This window comes from Accipiter gentilis, chromosome 19, assembly GCF_929443795.1.
Source record: "Accipiter gentilis chromosome 19, bAccGen1.1, whole genome shotgun sequence".
In the NCBI taxonomy this organism is placed as follows: domain Eukaryota; kingdom Metazoa; phylum Chordata; class Aves; order Accipitriformes; family Accipitridae; genus Astur; species Astur gentilis.
The window spans coordinates 1,671,257-1,694,407 of NC_064898.1; the positions used below are offsets into that span (position 1 = coordinate 1,671,257).

The window sequence follows — 23,151 nt, forward strand, 5'->3', positions numbered from 1 at the left end:
CCATGTCCGTAAGGGGTCTGTACCTAAAGTACCTGCTGATTCTCAATGATTGTGGATGTAGTGCTGTGAAATCTTTCGAAGGCTTTAATGAAAGTCAGCTTAAATCTGACTCTCAATTACTGTAATCAAGGTTCAGCACAGGTTTTGACTCGGAAATGTCATGGCAAATGTTTCTGAGAGAGAGAGAGTGTGAGAGAAGGCATATAATACTGAAGTATACTTCTTAATAGACAAAGAGGTCTTAAAGCCATATATTTATGCATGTCAGCGACTTACTAATCTTGATGGAGTTGTGCGTTAATTCAGCTTGTGAGATTTCAGCTTCTGTGGCTTTCCTGGCAAGGAAAGCTGCAGCATTTTCCCAGCATACTGCTGACTGCAAGTGTCTGAAGTCTGTAGCTTTCAGCGCTGTGTATGCTCTTCCCTGTGCTGCTGCCTTTTGCACTGCGCAGTACTGTTTCTGGTTTGTTCGTCAGTTCTGAAGGCATCTGTATATTTTGTCTTCTACAGGAATCGGTAAAGGTCTGCCATGTTGTAGAGCTGATGCCCTGGAAGTGGCATTTTGCCTTGAGCTTCTCCTGTAACGTTTCACTGGTTTCTCTCTCCACTATAGAAAATGGCTTCAGGCAGCCTTTTGCCTGATACATGTACCAGATATCCAGATCTGGGTAGCAAAACGTGCAGGAAAATGGCTTTAATCCTAAGTGGCTGTCGCTTTCAAGTGAAATAACACCCATAAACTGTCTTAAAAAGAAACTTAGCAATTTTTTCTTTTGTCATTTCAATCACAGCCTTCTTATCTGAACTGTGCTTTTTTCTCCTCTTCTTCACAAGAGCTTTCTTGTTATGCTTAGGATGCAAGGATGTAGTTAAGTTCCCCTGACGACTTAAATGTGAGCTTCCAGGATTTATGGGCTTTCTTCTGTGATGACTATAAATTGTCGATTGACGTGGGAAAGATTCATGGGCCTTGAATATGTCTAATTATGTTTAACACATGTGAGGTTGCAGGTAAAGTTACGCCACAATCCCTCTAAGTACAGACCAAGTCTTTGGGCAGGCAGCTATACACAGCTGCATTAAATTCACAGTAACAGATACATGGCCTGACCACCACTTCCTATCACAGTTAGAAATAACTGCAGAAATGGAAAATACTCAATACATTAAAAAGCTGAAGTATTTACCAGGTTGATCAAAGTGATTGATTTCTACAAAACCTTCTCTGTCAGGGCAGGGACTGTAATTTACTGCATATACACTGACTGAAATAGAGAGGTTCCACCCTGACTACTTTCTGTGTGCTATTGGAGTATTAAATGTTTAATAATAATTAGATTTCTTTAAAAACTGGTTTCAGTTGCCAAATGAAAATAAGACTTTCTGTTGGTGTAGCAATTACAGTCTTGACACCTGACAATTCATCATTTCTGTACACATTTGCATCAGGACAAAATATAATTAGAAGTTGGCTGGAAGTTTTGCTAATGATGTAGAAAGAATAATAAAATCTTATGTAAGAAATGTTGCATATAGTCTTGGAATAGTAACAGTAATTAAAACCTGAAAATATTGGATTTAAAGAACTCATTCTTCCTCTGTTATCCCTCTGCATCCATCTAAGCACTTCATTAAGATTTCTTTGAAAAGGTTTCATTTTGATACAGCTCAGCTCTAGTTACAGCTTTGACTGTGTCTAATTTTCAGTGTTTTCCAAAAATCCCATTTTAGCACTCACTGTTGTCATAATTTCCTCTTTTCCAGGCACTGGGAGGTTGATAGAAATCTGCTTCGCAGAAACCTTATCTATTTTTATTGGAATGATACCAGCAATGTAGTAAGACTTTGTCTTCTTCCTAGCCATCTGCCTCTTTCATTCGGAGTGGGAACAAACAGGCAGCAGCAATCAGATTTCCTTTGGTTTTCTTGTATCTAATGCTTTCATTATTTCTTTCCTTAGGTCCCTCCTCTCTAACGTTGGAAGGGACAAAAAGAGCAATGGAGCAAGGAGAGACTGGAAGACCCAGCTCTCCTCTGCCATTCGAGATGTCTGTCTTACTGTGCTCCAGTGTGTTTCTTGCACTGAAAACTTACTTGCTTTATGTTTAATTACTCTTCTTTACATTTCTTTGCTATTTCAGCTCTTCAGCCCTCCTTTTTCTAGGCATACCGCTTCTGTTTCTTCAGATTGGTTGGTGTGCTTCTGCAGCTTTCAGTTGAAATCTGATGTTTCAAGCTGTGGAAAAGAAATGTCACCAACTGAATGTGAGCATGAGGAGTGCAACAGGTGATACTATTTATCAGTAATCACCTCTATCATCAGGGTTTTAATTTCTTATAGGCTAATTAACTATTTCTTGAAGAGCATTTCTTATTATGAACATGTTCAGAAAGAGAAGATCCATGTTGACATGGCAGCTCCCCTTAAAAAAAATAAATAAAACCACACCAAAAAATAGGACAGCACAATGATTTTCTCACTTGCAGGTTTTAATGAATTAGACTAAGATTTAAAAGACTTCTATAATCATATTGGTATTGTAAAGCATTTTCTAAAGGGTCTTATTTGCAGAGTTGTGTTCTCAGTTCTTTTGAAATATCTCAATTTGGGCACTGAAAAATAGAGGCATCCAGCAACCATTGGTTGTTTTTATGAACTCTTGGCCTTCTGAACTTAACTTTAAAGGACAAAACCACAAACTGCTCTTGCGTTGTGGTGCGTTGTGTTTTGCTTGCACCTATGCTGGTGTGGGCCAACTTCCTGAGATCTCCATAGACATCTCCAAAAAGAACCAGGCTGTTGGCATAAGTATGGTCAGTAATTTAGTTAGGAGTAATTTCCTCCCCACGTGATGTAGATCATATGATTCATTGTAGCACACTAAACTACCATCTTACCACTTAGAAGGATGAGAGTCATTCAGCACGTTGTCTGGTGCATGCAGGTGGGTTGTGCTCTCATCAAAGTCCTCTGCTAGCTTCTGCTTCTGGTCATACCTTCCAAGGCAGAAAGAACTCGGTTTCCACGGTACTTGTCAGTTGTCTGGCTGCCCGACCAGTGTACAGAAGTAATCAATGGGCAAAAATACATTTTACCACAAGATTAAGTTTAAGGTACGGAAAAAAATGGTGGCTTTAGCTCCTCTGTTTTTTATGTAGCACTCAGTTACTTTAATCACTGGCTTTCTTTTCTGATAGTCATAATGCATGGCATGCTTTGATTGGTTTTGTTATGGGTGCAATTTAGAAAATTACTCTTAATCATTGAGGAGTGGGTCAAAATGAAAAATTAATTCAGAATTTCAAATAGCACATCTCTCAGGCATATTCTTGTTTAAAAAAACCGTAGTCCTTGGTCATCTTCTTTTAGATGAAGAATTAAGGGCAGTGTCTTCTCTACATTTGTTTAATTCTGATGATCTGCTAGACAGTTATTAAATTTTAGGAAATGTTGGTCTTTTTTTTTTATGGAAGTAATTTTATTCACAAAGTAGAAATAGTTCTATTGTTTTTAAGGCTGTACTGTAGTATCCATAGAGAAAAATACATTAAAAAAAACATGGGCAAGATGATGTAATTACATAGGAAAGACCAGTAGATACTTAATCTGAAAATATATTAATTTTATTCTTTTTAATTTTAATAATAGGATTAATGTAATAGCCGATTTATTCTCTAAATACCACAGGCAAATGCTTGAAACCTCAATATTTGAACTGAGAAACACTGTAACAGAACTGGAAAAAAGACTTAGCAGTGTTGAAGATGAAGGTAAGTGAAATACAACAGGGTCTTGCTAATTGGTTAGGAAACACAGAAAATGAATTCTTTTGGGGAGGACCTACAGAGATACAAATTTTTATTTAGAAATTTAAGTTATCCCTTTTCAAACATGACTATTATAGGTATGATGTTGCAGATGTGAAATTAAGGAATGCTACATGCTGCCATGTTAGCTTTTTTGTTAATTATTAATGAAACTATGAATAACATGAATTCATAGAGTTGGTTAATATTCTGGCCACAGTAAGCCCAGTGAAAAATTCCCTTGATTTATATTTTCAAGCTCTTTTGTATGCAAAGATCCTCATTATGAGGATTACTAATAGGAGACTTTCTCAGTCTCCAGAAAAAAGTGGGAACAGTTTGAAAAAATGCTAACTTTTAGTTGAAATGGCATGAAACAATCTGGGAAATACAATAACCCTGTATTTGTTTTAAAGGTAGTGAATGGAAAACGAGATATGAGACACAAGTAGAACTGAACAAACAGCTGGAAAGGCAAATTAATATTCTTCAAGACAAGATGGAGCTTATTCATGGAAGCCCAGCAGGAAGAAGTGGGTATTCATAACTGTTTTTCACTAGAATTAGTGATTATATGTTAATATTATATCAATGGGTCAAATGTTCTGCTTATTTGTAGATAAATTGTCCATTGTTCGCACCTTTGATCAAATGCCTGTGGTGAGTACTATGGCATTTAGTTGGTTAACAACAAATCGCAGTGTAATTGAAGAACTTGTATAATATTTGTTTTTTCATGACAAGAAATAGCAGCAGCCTGGTCTAGAAACCAAAGCAATCAGTCCTGCTTGCTTTTTTATTGTTTCAGAGATGCAGTTGCTTATAAATTTGTAAAGTATAGAGTAAAGTCATTAAGTAGGAGGTACATAAGACTAGAATATTGGGAAGAATCATGTAGTGAAATTTTTAACTGAGTGAAGGTTGTGTGATTGAACCTGAAGTAAGGCATCTGAGATGGAGTAGCTGGACTAGTTCTGTGAATAAATGGAAAAATGTTGAACCTTGATCACAAAATCATGGCATCATTTAGTGTTTGACCACTCTCACAGTAAAAAAAGTGCTTTCTTGGGTTCAGATGGAATTTCATCTGTTACAGCTTGTGCCTGTTGCCTCTTGTCCTGTCACTGGGCACCACTGAGAAGAGCCTGGCGTCCTCTTCTCCATTCCCTCCCATCACGTGTTTATACACATTGATAAGGTCCCTCTGGCCCTTCCCTTCTCCAGGCTGAGCAGTCCCAGCTCTCTCATCCTCTCCTCATCTGTCAGACGCTCCAGTCCCTTCATCATCTTCATAGCCCAGTGCTGGACTTGCTCCAGGAAGTTCCTGTCCTTCTTGTACCGGGGAGTCCAGAACTGGACCCAGCACTTTGGATATGTCTCACCAGTGCTAAGGAGAAGGGACGGATCACCTCCCTCGACCTGCTGGCGACGTTCTTCCTAATGGAGCCTGGGTGGCCATTGGCCTTCTTTGCAGCAAGAGCACATTGCTGGCTTGTGGTCATCTTGTTGCCCACCAGAACCCGAAGGTCATTCTCTGCCAACCTGCTTCCCAGCCAGTAGGCCCCCAGCATATACTAGTGCCGGGGGTTACTTCTCCCCAGGGGCAGGACTTAGCATTTCTGCCTGTTGAGCAGGTCTTCATGTGATTCCTCTCTGCCTATTTCTCCAGCCTGTTGAGGCCCCTCTGAATGGCAAGGCAATCTTCTGGTGTATGAGTCACTACTCCCAGTTTTGTATTAACTGTGATAATATAGATGAATAGTTGCAGTAACATTTTGTATAATAAGTTACAGGAAAATTCCTCATTGTAGAGTAAATTTTTGCAACACTAAAGGAAGTATCTTTCCATTTTTTAGATTTTATTCCTTAAGATGCTCATATTTCATGACCTGTATTTCAGCAAAGCATAAAACATTTTTCTGGGATCTTGAGGAGAAAATGGCAAGAAAAAAACAGTAAATATTTTGACCATTTAGTCTTCTAAAGTGGTAAATGAAGTGAAAACAATTTTAGATTCAAGACTGTTTTTTCCTCAGTCTGTTATCTGCTGTAATCTTTTACCTTGACATCTTTTCTCCTTCTTACCCACTTATAGAAATAGGAAAGGTAGATAAAGATGTTATAAGGCCTTGTGACATAAGCAGGAATAATGAACGTTATGAGGCAGGGCTCTGACAAGTTTTATTCCAGTTGCTTATGCTTACAGAATTGTTTCCATCTGACTTTTTTGTGCTTCAGATCATGAAGATTAATGGGAGTTTACTGACCCTAGAGAAGGCTGCATGCCCTGTTAGTGGGAATGATTATCTGTTGTAAGCAGGGTGTGAATAATTAACTGCTCTTTCTGATCTGATCCATGGCTTTCAGATAGTAAATATTCTTGCCAGTTTTAGTACTGTCCTAAAGACCATAGTGTTTTCTAGGTTGGCAGGACTATTTTTTTTTTTTAAACAGCTAATTAAAAAAAGAACAAAATCTTTCCCATGCCACTTTCCTGTTTCACGGAGTTGATTTGAAAATACAGCTGGGATTATGTGTGAAGAAAAGTCTTGAAGACAGAACATTGGTCTACAAAATTACAGTAGAGTCTGCTTCAGACAATGTTATTCCTGTCAGCCTGTAAAGCACAGACTGGCATGCATGCTTACAGTATAAGAAGTGTTTATTTCCATCCAATTGCTAGTACTCTTAACCAATCCAATTACACCTTGCCAAGCACTCGAAGAGTCATTACCAGTGAGATAATCTCCTTCACCAGCAGCTGGGCTGCACCAATCCAGTACATTTCTAATACCTACTGAATACTGCCTTGCCTCCTCACCTATGAGATATTGTTCTGAGAGGTTTGATTACTGTTCCCGTAAAGGAAAGAATGACAGCACAACTGGAAGATTCATACTGCCAGAAGGAGTCTAGAAGACAGTTTGGAGAGTCCTAGACTTCTTCAGTGACACCTAGGGAAGACTGGAGCCCATGTGCCATGCCATGGTTTTTTCTTCTGCAGTTTTAAGTCCTTCCTTCAGCCTTCCAGCTTACAATGAATACATTCTTCTGTTTGCTAGCCAGAGGGGAAAAAAGGTGCATAGGGACTTAGTGAAATATTACAGTTTTCCTTGTTTTAATTTTCAGGAGATGGAAAGAGGGGAAGAAAATAGATGCATTTTGTGGGCTTTGCTGGTTTTATTTCACTGAAGCTATCAGAAAAGTCATTGTATATTTACAGATACTCTTGGAGAATGCGGAGCTGCTTTTTTTTTCTTTTAAATTTTAGGAGATACAAAACATCGGTAAAAAAAATACAAAGATCATTTTGTGGTGTTTAAGCATACAGGTTTATCCAAATCCTTTTTATGGTTTTGTGAGTTGTTCATGGGAGTAGGGGGGAATTTTTAGCTTCTCCACAGATGAGAATAAAGAGCAGATGTGGTGAGTGGGTGTAGAAAAGCAAAGAGCTTTGCAGCCAGTCATCAATCTACATTTGCTCAAAGTAAAAATGCTGAGAGTGGGTATATATAAAATTATGCGTGTGTGTGTTAAATCAAAAGTACACTATGATATTCAGCTTTCAACTTGCAGTTGCATATGAAGCTCTGTGGAGAGATAGCAAAGTGATTCTTCCAGTAAGTTGGTAAAATTTCTATAATACAGCAACAGTAGACAGTAGATTTTGTTTTGAGCAACATATTTAGAAAATTAAATAGTATTTGCAAGTCTTTTGAACCTGTGTTCCCAAGGAGGTTAGAATTGTGCAGTTAGAGTTATTAGAAAGGCCACTAATAATTCTTAACTTCCTAAGCAATTTCAGCTGTATTTAACAGAGGAGATATCTCAAAGATACTAAAGAGATTTATCTTACTCAGCTAGTCATTTAAGGTCCTACCATAGCGAACAGAAGGAGAAAAACAAGTCTGTAGACTAATTCATCCCATTTAGAGGTAGATAGCATAAAATATTTTCTTGATATCAAGCACTACAGGGAAAATAAAAAAAAATTAGTCATCAGAGACCCTGGCAGTCAGCAAGCTATAAAAACCTGAATGAAAGAGAAGAATACAAGTGCAAATTCTGGAGTGATGAACAAGGAAGCACAGAGGATTTTCTGTGTTGATAAATTGCAATAATTGTTGCAGGTGGCTTGCACTATTTTTACTTCAGAATTAGAATCATACTGATGAATGATTCCTTGCTATTAAAAACACGCCTAAACCATTTAAATATACAATTATCATTCTGAAGTCCTTATACTGACTTGAGATAATGCTTTTTTTTTCTTTCAAAAAAATCCTGTAGATGTCACATGACAGTAATTGCAGAACCAATACCTTGAACACACAAATTTTTACAGGCAGGGTTTCGAAAATCATATTCGTGTACTGAAGGCAGATCAAAAATAACCTAAACAGTGACAAGCAAAAGGGAGTTCCAACAGTGAAAACTGTTTAGTCAGTAATTTCCTTTATGTCCCAATGAATAATAGAAATGTCATATGGTACTTCAGAAATAATTACAGAACGAATGCCTTCTCTCTAAAGTATAACATGATGTGAATTTTACTTGCCTCTCTTAAACATACTGCATTCATTTGTTCACATTTTTTCATTAAATGAGTTTTGGTGAAATACATGCTCTCTGCTGAGCATAATTTCCCATATAAGCAGAAAGAAAATTATTCCTTTCTCTCTCACCATTTCTGCAAGAAAGAATCCCTAGATAGCAGCTTTAGTATGCAAATACTGAAAAGCATACTGCAAAATCGGTTCAGAAGAGCACACTCCTGATAGCATTGCCTTAGCAACGCTCTAGTTAAGATTAGCCAAGGAACCAAGGTTTCTGTGATAAATCACCATTTTCAGGAATGTCCAGCACCATAGCTGAGAAAATTCTGACATTAAGGGCCAAAAAACTGCTTTGCAGAGCTGCCTGTCTGAGAGCACAGTGACACAGAACTGAGACCCTCACACAGCCACCTCAGGGTTTTTGCCGTCAGTTTTAAACTGTAAGCAGAATGTGTGGCAGTGGCACGCTGGAGAAGGCGTTAGCGACATGACAGGAGGGGAATCTTGCGTTGCGTGAAAACACGCAACAAAGACACTATTTCAGTAGGTGTTGATAACTGCCTATAGGGAACATCAGCACTTTATAATGGCATAGGAAATGACAATTCTCCTAGCAAGTCACTGTTAAAGGAACCTTGTTGCTCGTGCTGGAGTAAGTCACCAATAGCTCTATGGGAATAAGAAATCTGCTATCCTATCTTTTCGTGAAACTTGGAAGCATTCTGGAGAAAGTTCTGTAGTCTGGTCTGACTGCCCTAAGATATATCCTGCCTTCTCACAGACTTCCTCTTCCTACTCCTTTCATTTGACCTCAGACAAGTATTTTGGATGCCTCCAAGAGACCTTTGTGATTTGCATTTTTTCCTTTCCTTGTCGTGTTGGCATTAGTTGTTCCTCCTGGTGGCCTTGCACAAACCAGCAGACTATTTTACTCAAATCACTTTGTGGTATTCCCAGAGACAGAATACACTTTGTGTTTCAAAGAAAACAATCAGGGAAAAATCTTGCAGTCAAGTGACATTTTTAGCTGGCTGTTCTCAAGAATTCCTCAGCAATTGGCTGGGACCCTGGGATATCTTCCAGGGAAAATGTGTAAGGAAGGGATCTCCAGACTTTTTCAGGCCTATCAGGAGAGATACTAAGTGAAATGTTTCAGAGTCAGGAGCAACTTGTTCTGCCAGTCCGAACCACGGCAATGGAAGTCTCGGTTTTAACTTCCTACTGCCCGAGTCAGCAGATAACCTCTACGAGCAATGCTGTAGAGACCATTGACAAAAGGATTTAGGGTAGCAGTGTCCCACACCCTTACACTGAAGGAGCCTGAACTTTCCAACAAGTCTCCAGGCTGATTTTTTTACCCTGACCATTACCAATGTCTGGTGGGAACAGGACGCTCTGCATTCGTGTGGTTCAGCTCTCAGTCTGGTTTGGAATATGAAGATGATGCTAACCACGAGGGGGCACTTGGCATTTAGGCAAGTACCAGGAGCCTTTCTTCACCTGTACAGAAGCCGTTACAGCATTTGGTGTATATATATGGAGTGCATACTGTATGTAGAAATGTGCTATGCTAAATAATTTTTAGGCATAATTTGTTCAGTAATATATGACTAGTGAGTTTATTGGTATCAAGTTAAAATCAAATTCTGTTACAGTAAAACTAAAGATGTAGTATTGCTTTTTGCTCTTGATGGGTTTAAAATGATATGTTAAAAGATTCAGCTAAAGCAGCTGATGAATGTCAGCTCCTAGTATTGGAGGGAAGGGAGTTTATTTTCTAAAAACTTCATTTGATTTAAAATGTCAAGTAGAATGGATTGCAAAGGCTTCTTGTGTTGTTGTTTTTTTTTCTACACAACTGACAGATATGTTGCTTCTGTTCTAACTCATGGAGAAAAGTTAAGAGGATTAGAGCTGAAGAAAATTGCCATAAGGATCAATGGTCTGCATGAGCTGGCTCTGATGAAAGCAAGTTGATGATGTCATGGATTTGTCACCTTGTCTGTTGTGAAATGATTGATAGAAATTCTCACCTCTTGCCACTGGTAGCAGGGCAAGGAACAGTCCAGAATGAGAGCAACTTACGTGGGTGGCCTTAAAAATTCAGCTGCAGTATCATTCTGTATAATTTCATTTTCTGGCAATTGTTAAGCCAAATGTGTAACTTCAGTCGAATAAAAAGGAAATTGTGTGAAAAAAAGAAGAACTGGAGAATTGGTGTTCCCTTTGTGAAACTCTGGGCTTTGGTCACTGCTGGACACAAGACTTAATGTATCATTGCTCTGAGAGTGAATCTTGCTAAGCCCTGCAAAATTCCGTTACATAAAGAAAGTATTCATTTAAAATCTCAGTATGTCTTTTAGCTTACCAGCTTGCTCAGAGTGGTTTGACATGGACGACTTATTGAAAACTAAGGATCTTAAATTCAGGTTAAATCCTTTAGTCAGCTTATGACTCCTTTTCAGGAATACATTGTCCAGCTATTCAAGGCTTAGTAGAAGAACCTGTAATAAATCTAACTTCAAAAAAAAAATTTCAATATTCAGTTAAACCATTTCTAAAAAGCTTTTTCAGAATTTATCTTACTGGTTCATCCTGGGGTTTGGTTAGCAATTTCTCCTTCTGGGGGAGTGCTGCATAGCTGGGAGGCTCCTTCTGGTTCTCTTGAGCTCTCACTGGTCCTTGCTTTGTATTGAGGCTTTTCTGTGCTCCAAGAACTCTGCTACAAGTCTTTGTTACTGTATGCTTTAAGCTCTGTTTTCTGTGAGCTTTTGCTTTTGTGTTTTACTCTATTAAGCACTTAGCTGATCATACAACCATGAGCATTGAGAATTCAATCTGTTTCAGCGAGGCTTCCTTCTGCTTGCTTCCCACAGAATTCAGGAAAGGCAAATCCAGCCCTTATTGATTTAGCTGAGTTCATAGGCTGGTGTTTCTCCCTTCTTGATTTGTATTGTGCAGCAGCTAAAGACTTCAGATATATAAGGTCTCAGCTAGTTCTTCAATTACTGCCTTGAAAGTAGGGGTGGGAGGTAACTTACAACCAGTCCTGGCTAAAGTGGGTTTCCAGAACTTCTTTGAAGTTTTACCATTTAAAATGTTCATGTGTCTGTTTTTGAAATTACATGTTATAGTGTTTGGGGAGCCCAGAACTAAACACAGCACTCCAGGTGTGGCCTCACCAGTGCTGAGTAGAGGAGAAAGATCCCCTGCCTTGACCTGCTGTCAGTACTTTGCCTAATGCAGCCCAGGATAACAACCTATCGAGGAGTAGCAGTGTGGAAAACCGTATCTGTGTCATTTTAACACAGTGGAAATGTGTAGTGCATAACTAATAATTGTAGCATATAGTTAATTGCTTTTGTCTTTGCATTGTGCCAGCCGGAACCATGTAAGCAAAAAGTCTACAAGAAGCAAATAGAATGACAAATATGATAAAGCTTGGAGAATAAGGACTATGGTGATGATATCTTCATATGGTATGGAAATAATTGTAAAAAGTTGTTTTATTTACTATAACCACAGGGTTCCTTAAAGGAGGTTCTTAAACAACTAGAAGAAGAGAAGAAAAGTCTCCAGAACCAGCTGAAAGACTATGAACTTAGACTGGAACAAGAAGCAAAGGTTTGTAATCACTGTATACCTCTAATCTATAAAAGCCATTATGTTGTCTGATAGACAGTGTGTGTGGAACACACAATAGTATAGTTACACAAAATATGTCACTAGAAAAAAACTCTGCTATATATTTGTTTCTTCCTGTATGATGCAACTTTTAAAATATTTTGCTTAATGCTAGCCTATATCCCTTATTTTAACTGTAGGCTTACCACAAAGCTAATGATGAGCGGCGTATGTACCTCTCGGAGATCTTACAGGTAAGAAAAATATGCTATTCAATAACTTTTAAAAATCATTATGCTTTCTTAATACAGCAACAGCATCTGTTAATGCCATTAGGTCAAAGTCTTTTATCACTTCATTCATCTACCAAATCCATTACAAAAGCTAGAAATTTTTAAAAATTTTAAGAGCTAGAAATGGAAAGATTGCTACAATTTATTTATTTTTAAATACTGGTTTTGCTTTTGTGTCAATTGGAGTTTCATTGTTCAAAGTCAAAGTCAAAGTGCCCTTAACTGAGAAAGCTGAAGTAATTTTCTGATACTTGCTTGCCCATCCATTAGTCAAAAGACTGCTATGCTAGTTAATGTTTCAGTTGAAAAGAACAGAACCAAATTATTAGCAGTAGTGACACCCACCTTAAGTAGCAATTCCTGTTTTTCATATTTCTCCTTTTTTCTTTTAAACACAAACTAGCCAGCCAGCTCTGAATGACAATACAGCACATATTTCAATTAAATTTAGAAGATAAGGGGTAAGATACCTTGGTTGGTTGAAATCGGAGGTTAAATCTTATTGCTGCAAATTATGTAATACATAAAAGTTGATGCTATAAACTGGAGGAACCTGTAAAGGAACCTGTAAAGATTTCTAGTACTTCTTATTCTGAAAGAGCTCCTAATTCCTGAATAACATAAAAGTAACAGCTTAGTGTGATACTCCGGAATGACTGTCACTGAATCCCTGTCATAGCTAACTGGGGTGAAAGGCTGTAATTAGCAGTGTTTCCATGTGTTTGCACAGTGGGCAACTGATTCTCTTACGTGGTTCATTGCTGCTTTGGGAAATCTGAAAGAATTGCTTAAACTAACTTTCCAGCATGAAACCAGGAAAAAGCCCAGGAAATGCCCATGATAACTGTTAGTATCTTTACATTAACAGTGAAACTGGGAAATGCTGGAGGAAGAAGGTAGGAAAGAAAAGATGATTTTATTATTGAACATGAACATGCTAGCAAGAGGAGTGCCTATGTTCAGCTGCCTAGAAAAGCACTTAAACATGCATAAAACATTATTTGAAGTGAGGTGTATGTACCTGCATGTTGCTTAAATGGGGCATTAGGGACTAGGATTTTGCCACTGACACTTAAGGTAGTTAGTGCATTGTGTTTTCATTAATCAGTTATTTGCCCCCATGATTTCAGAACCATATGAGAGCAAAATAATCATCTCCAGATTAATCTCTCTGTCTTTAATTCTCTGAATGTTAAACAGCCAATCTAAAGTAGTTGCAGAGGGATCCTCTGTAATCTATGGAGAGAGAAGCATGTTTAAGGTACAAACCATCATACCCATTTTAGATCAAGATGAAATTAATTTCCGAGGGATTTATGTGTCCCTCTTCCTGAGCTATAAGCGGAGCCTAGGTGAGTAGTTTAGACATCTACCTTTACATTGCTAATCTGAACGTGGCAGTCAACCTAATCATGGCTGACCATTGGTTGCAAAAGAATCAGTGGTTTATCTGGGCCCTTCAGGTCCTGTTCTGCTATGACTTTGATTTGATTGTTGCTTTTATATTATCTTAAAATCTGTGTATGTATGCCCTCCCTTTTAACAGCTCATTTTAACAATAGGGGCAGAAGTAAACTTACATTCAGTCCAGACTCTTTCAGCTGTATTAAAATTTCAGTGTTCTAGAGCCTGCACAGTAATGTTGGCAGCAGAGTTAGAAGGATTTACCCACAGGCTAACATTTTCCATACATTCCTAAGTAAATATACTACAGGATGTTGTTATCCTGTGACAACAATATATTCCAGTGACACTCTCTTAGTAACAGAGGGATATAATGTCTTTTTAGGCCTTTTTTTCCTTATTATGTTTGTGCTTTTCTATAGCTCACAGTAAAAAATAATAATCTTAGAATGGAAGTTTTTACTTGGAGGTGTTAAAAAATTCCCAGATATTTGGGGTTTTTTTCTACTTTGTTTTGGATCCTTCCTGAAGCCTGTGGCAGAAGAGAGAGATGCTTCTGAGCAACCATTTCTTTTATTTACCTTTTTTTTTTTTATTGAGTGCTTTTCTGCTTTTTTACAAAGTATATGTATCTTCCGAGTGCTTTTTTTGTTTGTCTTGTCTGGATCTGTGAGGATAGAGTCAATTTTAAATGATAGTTTTAAAATAAATTAAAGATCTCACAAACTTGAGAACTCATGCTAGAGGCACTGATGGTTTGTGGTGTATTCCTGTTGGCTTTTTTTGTTTTGCTTTCAATCTGAAAAAATGTTGGGTTTGGATTTGGACTCCACAGATCTCAAAGCACTTTCTGGTGGTATTCAGAAATTGGTTTGAGAAGCAGACAAAGAAGAATGATAGATATTTAAAAGGGCCATTCTTTCAGGCCAGATTTTTACTGCAAACTTTACTAACATAGTAGAGTCTGACTTGTGATTGGGATTTCTTTGCAGAAAAAGACCACAATTATAGAAAGGCACAACTGGAAAGCTGCCTGTGCAACAGCGGCTCATTTTAGTTGGGATAGGCCTGGAGTAAACTACCAGCAAAACCAGTGCTATAGATAATAATCGTATATACTGGCACTCTATATTCATATAAATTAAAAAAACAGTGAAGGCAATCGTAGCCCAGATCTTGCCTTGTGTCACAGAATCACATCTGCTCAGAAAAATGATAAATTATACTAGCCATCATCTTTAGTACTAGAGTTCCTTGAGTGCAAAAAATTTCTCGCCTTCAAGAAAGTAAATCTGTGCAGATCCTATTCCATTTTTACGCTTGCACTCTGAAAAGACTCTGATTTAGTTATAGCTAAACTGGGTCAGCAATACTTGCCTAATGCATTGTATACATGGAAGCACAGTAGAAACCATTGTCTTATAAGCAGTGAGACGCTGCTTTTCAGTGCCAGAATTTTTTCTCACAAGTGCAAGATGTTTTCACACATGCTATAAAATGTAAAGTTGTAATGTAATGTAATGTAATGTAATGATCCAAACTTTGAGTCTTGTTTAGGTAGCCCCAAAATCTAGCTCTAGGCTTTCAAAAAGTCTTCCTTGGTCTGGTTAGCCGATACTTCATATATAATGATTATCATATGTTTATTGCATGTTCCTGATGGATCCCTTTAAAGGGGCTGAGAAAATTCCATGCACTTACACTAGACGCCCCAGTGCGTGCAGCAGCCAGACAAGCCCTAAACCTTCTGCGTTTTCTGGTTTTCCGTCCATGGTAGAGCTGTACCTCTGAGAGGTGGCTCTGAGAGGTTAGGACAGCTGGGTGAACCAGCAAGTGCTGGGTGAGAAGGGAACCCTGTGAACTAAGGAACAGGAGAACAAACTGATTTAATCCTGCTCAGATGCTTCTGAATGCAATACCAAGAGTAACAACTGGGTTTTTTTCAGTATGTCCAGTAATGTAGACTTCCAGAGTATGCAGAGATTTCCATGCTGTGGTATTTTTTTTGAAGTGGTTCCTGTTCTCAATTAATGGTTTAATCATTCAGAAGTAGAACTAAATGACTATGGTTTGTTTCTCATTCAGAGAAGTATGTTAGAAATAGAATGCTTCTTCATTGACAATGTGGAATTATAGGCAGTATGACCAAAAATACGCTGATTGAAATTACATATTCTCTGATCGTCCAGCTTAACAAATAATGGTATTTTTGCACAGCAAGGGATTTTGGCATGTGTTCAATTCCCCAAATCAAGAAGGCATCAGTGTAATATGTGCTTAAAGTACTTCATGGCAGTAGGACTGTAGTGGGTCAAAATTAGTTTGGATATATTTTATTTCCTTAACTGTGATTGTGGTTAGGATTTAACTTGTTTTGTAAAAATTTGGCTGTTGCAGACGTCAGCGACGCTTCAAATTGTTGAAAGGCAAAAACCAGGTGCTCTGACTGGCAAGGGAGAAAACCAGATACTGAGGTAAATTTCCTTTATATTCCCTCTGTTTTCTGGTTTATTATTTTTTGTTGAATATTGCAACTTTCCATTCATGGTAAATATCATTGAGCATAATCCTACTGACAAAGTATTACTCTTAACATCATTTTTGATACTGCTTTTTAATCAGCTTTATTTAATACTAAGCATGTTGCAATATCAAAAATACATATATTTAAGTGGCCTTTTTGAAATCTTACAATACCTCTGATGTTCTTCCCTTTCAACCTGTGTTTAAAATGGATCATTTTTTTCTATATTACTGCAGAGTTGGGAGCAACAAGTATACCCTTTAGTCCATGAAGAGTAATTCAATTAAATAAATGCCTGCCTTGGTCCTTTTTAGCCAATAGAGATTGTAAAGCTTTTTTTGGATGATAGTGTGAGTGATTTTAGATGACAACATATAAAGGCTTCATTGTTTAACAAATTTCTGTTTAGTTATATGGGTTAGAAATTTAAATTTTAAAAGAGCCCACCTGCTCTGAGCTATATAGAAATAAAATGAATTTCTGATTGTAGTGCTTGTGAGAAAGCTTGAAATTGGAGGAGAGTTATTTTTTTAACTGATCTGAAAATGTTAAGAATATGAAGTACGAAGGATACAGGGCATCACATAGAAGTGTGTTGGACCCAGTATCCTGCCTCCAGTGGCCATAAGTAGATGCCTGCAAAAGCGTAGGCAGGCAGATACAATATTTGCTTTTGGAGCTCTCCCAAATACTTTATATTTGGAGACTTCCTGAGCTAGTGTGGTTTCTATGTATTTAGTATCTCACAGTAAATACTCTTCCATGAACCCACTTACTTCTGTTATTAAAATGAGCATACACAATATATACTGGGAACATCTGAAAATGTAATGAGTAAATTATAAGCATGAAATTGTGTAGACATATTTGCTCGCCAGCTTTATGCTTTCATTCTGTGGAAGCACAGAATCACAGGATTTCATAAACTGGAACAGTAGATCTTCATGCTCCAGGAGAGGATATTAGTAGAATATGAATTAATGTAGTACAATATGAATTAATGTCTATAACTGAAGTTTCTGAATACAGAAAAAGTACTGTATGGGTCTGAGGTACCCCATATATAGCCAGCATGTTGCTTCTGGCCCCAGTGATGTTTAACATGGCTCATGCGAAGGTCAGGAAGCTAGAACTAGGAGAATTCACTGTCTCTGCTGGGAGATTAAATATCGTCAGCCAGATATTGAGAGTTGCTGAGGCTTAGCACTGATCTGTGATAATGTTGGGGTTTTTTATAATTTATTTTAGTGGATCATTACTTACCCTGAAATAATATGACAGTGTGTTTCTGTAGTTTTCTTTATATCAAACAAAAGAAAATTAAGTGTAAAAGATAATAGTGTCCTGTAATTGCTGATCTCAGAAGATGCATATTGTAACAAAATATCCCCTTTTTCCCTCAGAGGATTTTTTTTAAACTTTTCAAAGTACTTTATGCACATGAAGGGAATAGTTCATCTTTTAAATCGTCCCTAATAGCAAAGGACCCAGTCTGCAAAGCATTGGCTTTTATAACCAGTGATTTAGAACTTTCAGGTCAAACTTTGGTCTTGGCAACATGGAGATAAGAATGGGGATTGGCATAGTTCGTATTTTGAGGAGAAGCTAGAATGTAAGTAGGCACCCCTTGATCATCAGAAGGTTAACACAGCCATTGTCATATTATTCCTTTTTAATTATGTTTTGATTTACAGCCTGAAGGTTGTTCGTTCAAGCTGACATTAGTGAGAAATAATTTCATTCAAATAAGAGAAGACTTGCATGATTGAAAATATATGTGTTCTTGAGAATAATTTGAAAATTTTCTGTCCTGAGTTCTTATCTCACTTCTGTTGGCCTTTCAGAAAACGCCTGCCTTCACTGGATTTCAAACCATACTAAGAAACTACTCTTAATGTTTGTTTTAACTATAGGTACAGGTATGGAAAATGCAACCTGTATATTAAAGCAACACTGAAACATTTTTGAGTAGTAATTGTGAACACTAATTGTTGTTGCATTCAGTTTCCTGGCCATCCAAACATAGAAGTCAAGTTCAGTAGGGGTCCTTTTTATGCCATTTCATAGGACAAGAAGATAGGCTAGCTGACTTTTGGGAAGAACATGGATGTCTTGATGACTCATGTCTCTGATGCGATCCGAGCAGCCAGCTTAAAGTCATTTTGAGCCCTTACTGTCATACTGAGGCATATAGCAGGGCTTATTAACTCAGTTTCAACACTGCTCTGGCTGCAGCTACGTGGCTTCTTAGTCCATAAGTCCAGCTGGTTTTGAGTGGAAAGAGGTTTTTCTGCCTGCAGAATTCTGCACAGACATACGCTGTCTGCTTGGTCCAGCTCTACAGTGATCTGCAGATTAATCAATTGATTTTGAGTAATCAATTGATTTGAATTTGAATAATCAATTGATAATTGAGCACTTGGGTTCTGACCTTCGAAGCTCTTGAGTAGAAGTAGCTCTGTATCTCTATGGGGGCAGCTCTCCCTTCAAGACCATGACTGCTTGTAAGAGCTCGAACAAAGGATGTGTCAATCTCAAGAAGACTGGCGAGCCCTAGGGACAACTTTGTTGGCTGTTTGTCCAGAAATTTGGAACTTGCACAGATCATGTCATCGCAGCTTCTACTGCATAACAAAATATTTCTCTGGCTATCATCATGAATATAATGATGTGATGTTGTGATATATTTTCCGTCAGAGTGCCTTTACTTGAGAAAGACATTGAAACCGTGTTTGTTGTCGTTAGAGTATGTAAAGTGATGTCTGTCCACTGTAGTAATGAACAGGGAGAAAAAGGTACATTGCGTAAGAGTAGAGATGCATGTTGCTTGATCATGAGAATGACCCTTCCAGTTTGTGGAATCACCATTCCCCTCCTGGAGATTAGTTTACATTCCCACTGATTTCTCTTAGAAGATCAAGATGAAAACGGCTCTGGTAGGTTTCAGGTAGATGGTGTTATGTGTCCTTGATGCATACCACTTCAGAAGTCTGCTGGCAGCATTTCCCATGTATGATCATGGGCTGAAGAGCATGGGTCTCCGGAGTGGAATACCTGCAGAGAACTGTAACTACATCTACATGAAGTGTTTTTCCATTACCTCATGGGAATTATGTCATTGATGAAAATGTCTCCTTAGCCAGTTATCATTCTCTTTGTGCAAATGTTTAGTATTCTGTTCATGTTCTTCGAATTCCATCATTTAGGTAACAGGAAGTAGTCAGGAATCATGAGATGAGGATTGAGTTTCTGTGCAGAATAATTAGATGCTCTGCTAGCCTGCAAACCCAGAAATATACTTGTGTTTTCCTCTCTCAGGTTTATTAATTCACAATAGTAATCACTTATGCAAATATAAAAAGCATGCAAATTTCTAGCAGTTAAAGCTTACAGGCAATGTGACACTTGGTGACTAACTTCACCCATTTTATTTCAGAGGGAGGTACAATGTTCCAGGAAACCCGAAGATGGTTAATCCTCAAAAAGGATCGATTAAAAAGACTGTAGGAGTGAAGCAGCTTCCAAGGCTAAAGGACTGATCTAATATTAATGCCAAGAACTTCCAATCACTTTTTAAAAATTTTAATTTAACTGAAAGTTTCAAAATTGAAAATGAATGTATTTGTGCCTTATTACAATACCAAACCCAGAGTGGCATGTCTTCTTGGAAGTCTTAACGTTAGTGTTCCTCTGCCTAATGGAATTGTTCTAGTTGCCATCTTTGTTCTGGTGATCTCTGACCCTTTCCATTCTGGTTCTCATCAGTGATTCTGGGTATCAGGGAGTTGGAAGCCTTGGAGAACATTTCATGTCTTTATACACTAGGTAGATCTTGAACTCTTTGACTGCACAGCAACGATTGAAAACAAACAAGCCTCTAACATTTTTGATCTCTCAACCAAGAAGAAAAAGGCAGACTGATGTAACCTGAAGTATTATATTAGCACCCAAACCAGTAAATCTCAGATAAAATTCCATTCAGGGGCATCCCCATTCAGTACAGGCAGCAAAGAGACTCTGAAGTAGTCTGATGTTGGTACAGCTGAACATGCCTTTCATTTGGCTTTTAAAAAGACCGACAGCATAGTTTACTAGCCAGTCTGATTTCTTACATGATACCATACAGTGGAGTCCCTTTACAATTCTTTTATATTCCATGAGCTTTCATACTCTAGCAGAGAAGACAAAACACCTCCAAATCTAACTTTTTTGAAAGTTGGCTTGCCACAGACCCTGTGTCGACCACCACTTTCTGTCTGCATGGGTTAGAAGCACAGCACCATTTCCAGGTACTTTAGGCACTAGTAATGGGTAGAACCAAAAGAAAAATCGAGCATTTTTTATTAAGGATTCTTCGGAGCCCATCTTGCAGAGGGGTTCTTTCTTTTAAACACTATATACACTATATGTTTCCTGATATTGGTATGTTGCTATTTGAGATTTGATCTCTCAGGTGAACCTTTGTATCCACAGTCTGGGTTCCATAAAAATTTCTATGTATTCCTCAGTGGCACTGATCCATGTATTTTTAGGGTCCAAAATAGTCTTTAAAGTCATCTCTTCAATAAAAGTAGAACTACTTCGCATTTTCATTCTTAAGCATGCAATTATTGTTGCAGTTTCATTACTGACATTCTAGTCATTAAACTTCAGCAGAATTTTTTTAAGTGACAACAGGAAAAATGTTTTGGTAATGAAGCTTCAAGCCTCTGGCTTACCTTTTAAAAGCTCTTGGCAGAGCAAATGTGATTGATTGACTGCCCTTTATTATTTTTAAGAGCATCCCCAGCTCTTTGCAGTATCTAATAAAGCTTTTTGCCTCTTCAAGAGCAGTACTAATAGTTCCTTATTACTGGCAGCATTAAAGTGAGGCTGTAATTAAACTCATACAAAAAGATCAATGATGTCATTCTAAAATGCAGAGAAAGAAGACTTGCAGTATTGTACAGCATATTCAGTATGGAAACCCCATTTTTTCTCTTACATAGTACGAGATTTATTACAGATATTTCTAATGTTACCATGACGCACCTGGTATCATTCTTTCATAAGCAGGGTGGTCTGCCTGGCCAGTTTTTTCCTCACAGTCACAGCTGAAAGCATAGCACAGCTGATTAGGTTAGCCCTCTTCTGTTCCTGTTTTTCACATGGAAAATTTCCAAATTTTGATTATGCTGGCATTTGTCATTGTGGAGAAGGAGAGGGGAAAAAATCACCATAATGGTCCTATTGGCATAAAAGAGAAGGGACATCTGCAGTAGTGAAGAATATCCAGTTCTTGGACGCATGCAGCAGACATTTACTCCTGCTGTCTCTGAATCAAATGTTAGTCAATACCCTCAAGTCTGGTCCCCGTAGCACCCCAAAATAACTGGAAACGTTGCACAAATGTGGCAGAACAGCATTTATTCACAGCAGGAGACTTGGACACTTTCCTCATGGGTAGTCCTCACTGACTTAAAAGGGACTTTTTTATTTTTTAAGCCTAAGAAGATAACATTTATTGGTACAGTTTGGTACAGTAGTGACCTAAGGAGAGGAACAGACTTATGTCCTTCTTAGTCCCTGTTTCAGCTTGCCAGGAACAAGCTCAGGATTTGAAACTCAGTAGTATGATAATTAAGCTCTAAAACATGTGTTTGACCATTCTAATTGTGTGTGCAGCTGTAATGTTTTCTGTGCAAAATGGTTATAGTTCTGTACTCTTTAAATGACTTGGCATTTCATTTTCCTCCCGCCTGTCTGAAAATAAGGGCATCCTGATGATTAGGTTCGATGACTCAAGTTTCTTTGCAACAGCAAAAAGATAGGTTTTGGTTTCAGAAGTGTTGCATTATTTCTTTGGACCTGAATAAAACTTTTGCATTGCTAGCTTTCCCAAAGCATGTTGGAATTTTTGGTTTGGTGGTTTTGGATGGACGAGTGTTCTGAAGTTCCTGGCTTCATCTTGCATGGACTTTTCTCACTACTGTTAAAGCTATGCTGTGAAATGGTGTTTGTCTACTTTTGCAGCAATGAAGAGTTACATGTCTTTACACAATATCTTCTATGTGGCTATTGCAGCGCATTTAGGAGTAATTAATCCTTCAAAGCATAGTAGGTACTGTTGTTCTCATTTTAGGCATAGAAGACTGAATCACAGAGCTAGGTTTATTTAAATTAGAGATGGGAGCGTAGTGATGTCTGGTTTTTCCTGATTTCATGACAGGGTGATCTTTTGTAATGTTGCTATCCGTTAGAAGGTAAATTCTGTCTCCTCTAAAGTCTCTGTGCATCATATTCTAAACAGTGGACAAATCTGAAGACAAAAATGGGAAATGGAGTTGCTGACAGTTGTGGTCAGTGAGCGAATGGAGCTAAACGTCAGAGGAAGATAGGATTAGAGGTGAGGGTTTGAATCTGGCCAAACTTATTCCTGCAGCATGGAATGTAATTGGGATTCCAGATGTACTGGCTGTAGTGTAAGTGCCTTTAATTGATGGACTGAGAAATTTTATATCCTAATTCTTGGGACTTGAGAGTATGCTTCCCTTACATGGTTACTCATGTAACTCCACTGATTTCAGATGAGTCATGATTTTGAAGTAACTGTGGCATTTTAAGTATTTACCCGTATTGTTGCTGGCAAATATGAATTAAAAACCTCAAATGCTGGTAAGCAAACATTTCTTTTCCAAAATACATTTTTTTTTAAGTCTCATGATTTAAGAGGGTATCGAGTTGTGATTTTTCTTTTTAATAAATCAATATAGCACCACCGTATTCCTCTATGACAGAATAAAATTAAAATGTTTACTGGATAGGCATTGAGTGTGTGGTTGATTATTATGTAATTATGCAGCATAACCACAGACTCCAGAGAACTTGGGTGATGAGCTTCCTGTATTCAGGATATTATTAACAATAAGTGAGATATTTCATTGCTTAAATACTTTGTTTAATG

General features: G+C 37.8%; 2 protein-coding genes across 4 annotated transcripts in view; both read left to right on the forward strand.

Annotated features, from left to right (window-relative positions):
* The window catches only part of SPART (spartin), a 338,589-nt gene that overhangs the window by 22,679 nt on the left and 292,759 nt on the right, over positions 1 to 23,151 (forward strand). The window lies entirely within an intron of this gene.
* Positions 1 to 23,151, forward strand: part of CCDC169 (coiled-coil domain containing 169) — a 45,658-nt gene that overhangs the window by 2,530 nt on the left and 19,977 nt on the right. For 2 of the 3 annotated variants that reach the window (XM_049822770.1, XM_049822772.1), the window contains exons 2-7: positions 3,689 to 3,771; positions 4,224 to 4,340; positions 4,427 to 4,467; positions 11,889 to 11,987; positions 12,188 to 12,241; positions 16,082 to 16,158. In XM_049822770.1, coding sequence (XP_049678727.1) covers positions 3,689 to 3,771; positions 4,224 to 4,340; positions 4,427 to 4,467; positions 11,889 to 11,987; positions 12,188 to 12,241; positions 16,082 to 16,158 — 471 coding nt within the window. Of the gene's footprint in view, positions 1 to 3,688; positions 3,772 to 4,223; positions 4,341 to 4,426; positions 4,468 to 11,888; positions 11,988 to 12,187; positions 12,242 to 16,081; positions 16,159 to 19,644; positions 22,140 to 23,151 lie in introns of those variants that run through there. The other variant, XM_049822771.1, reaches the window with a different exon arrangement.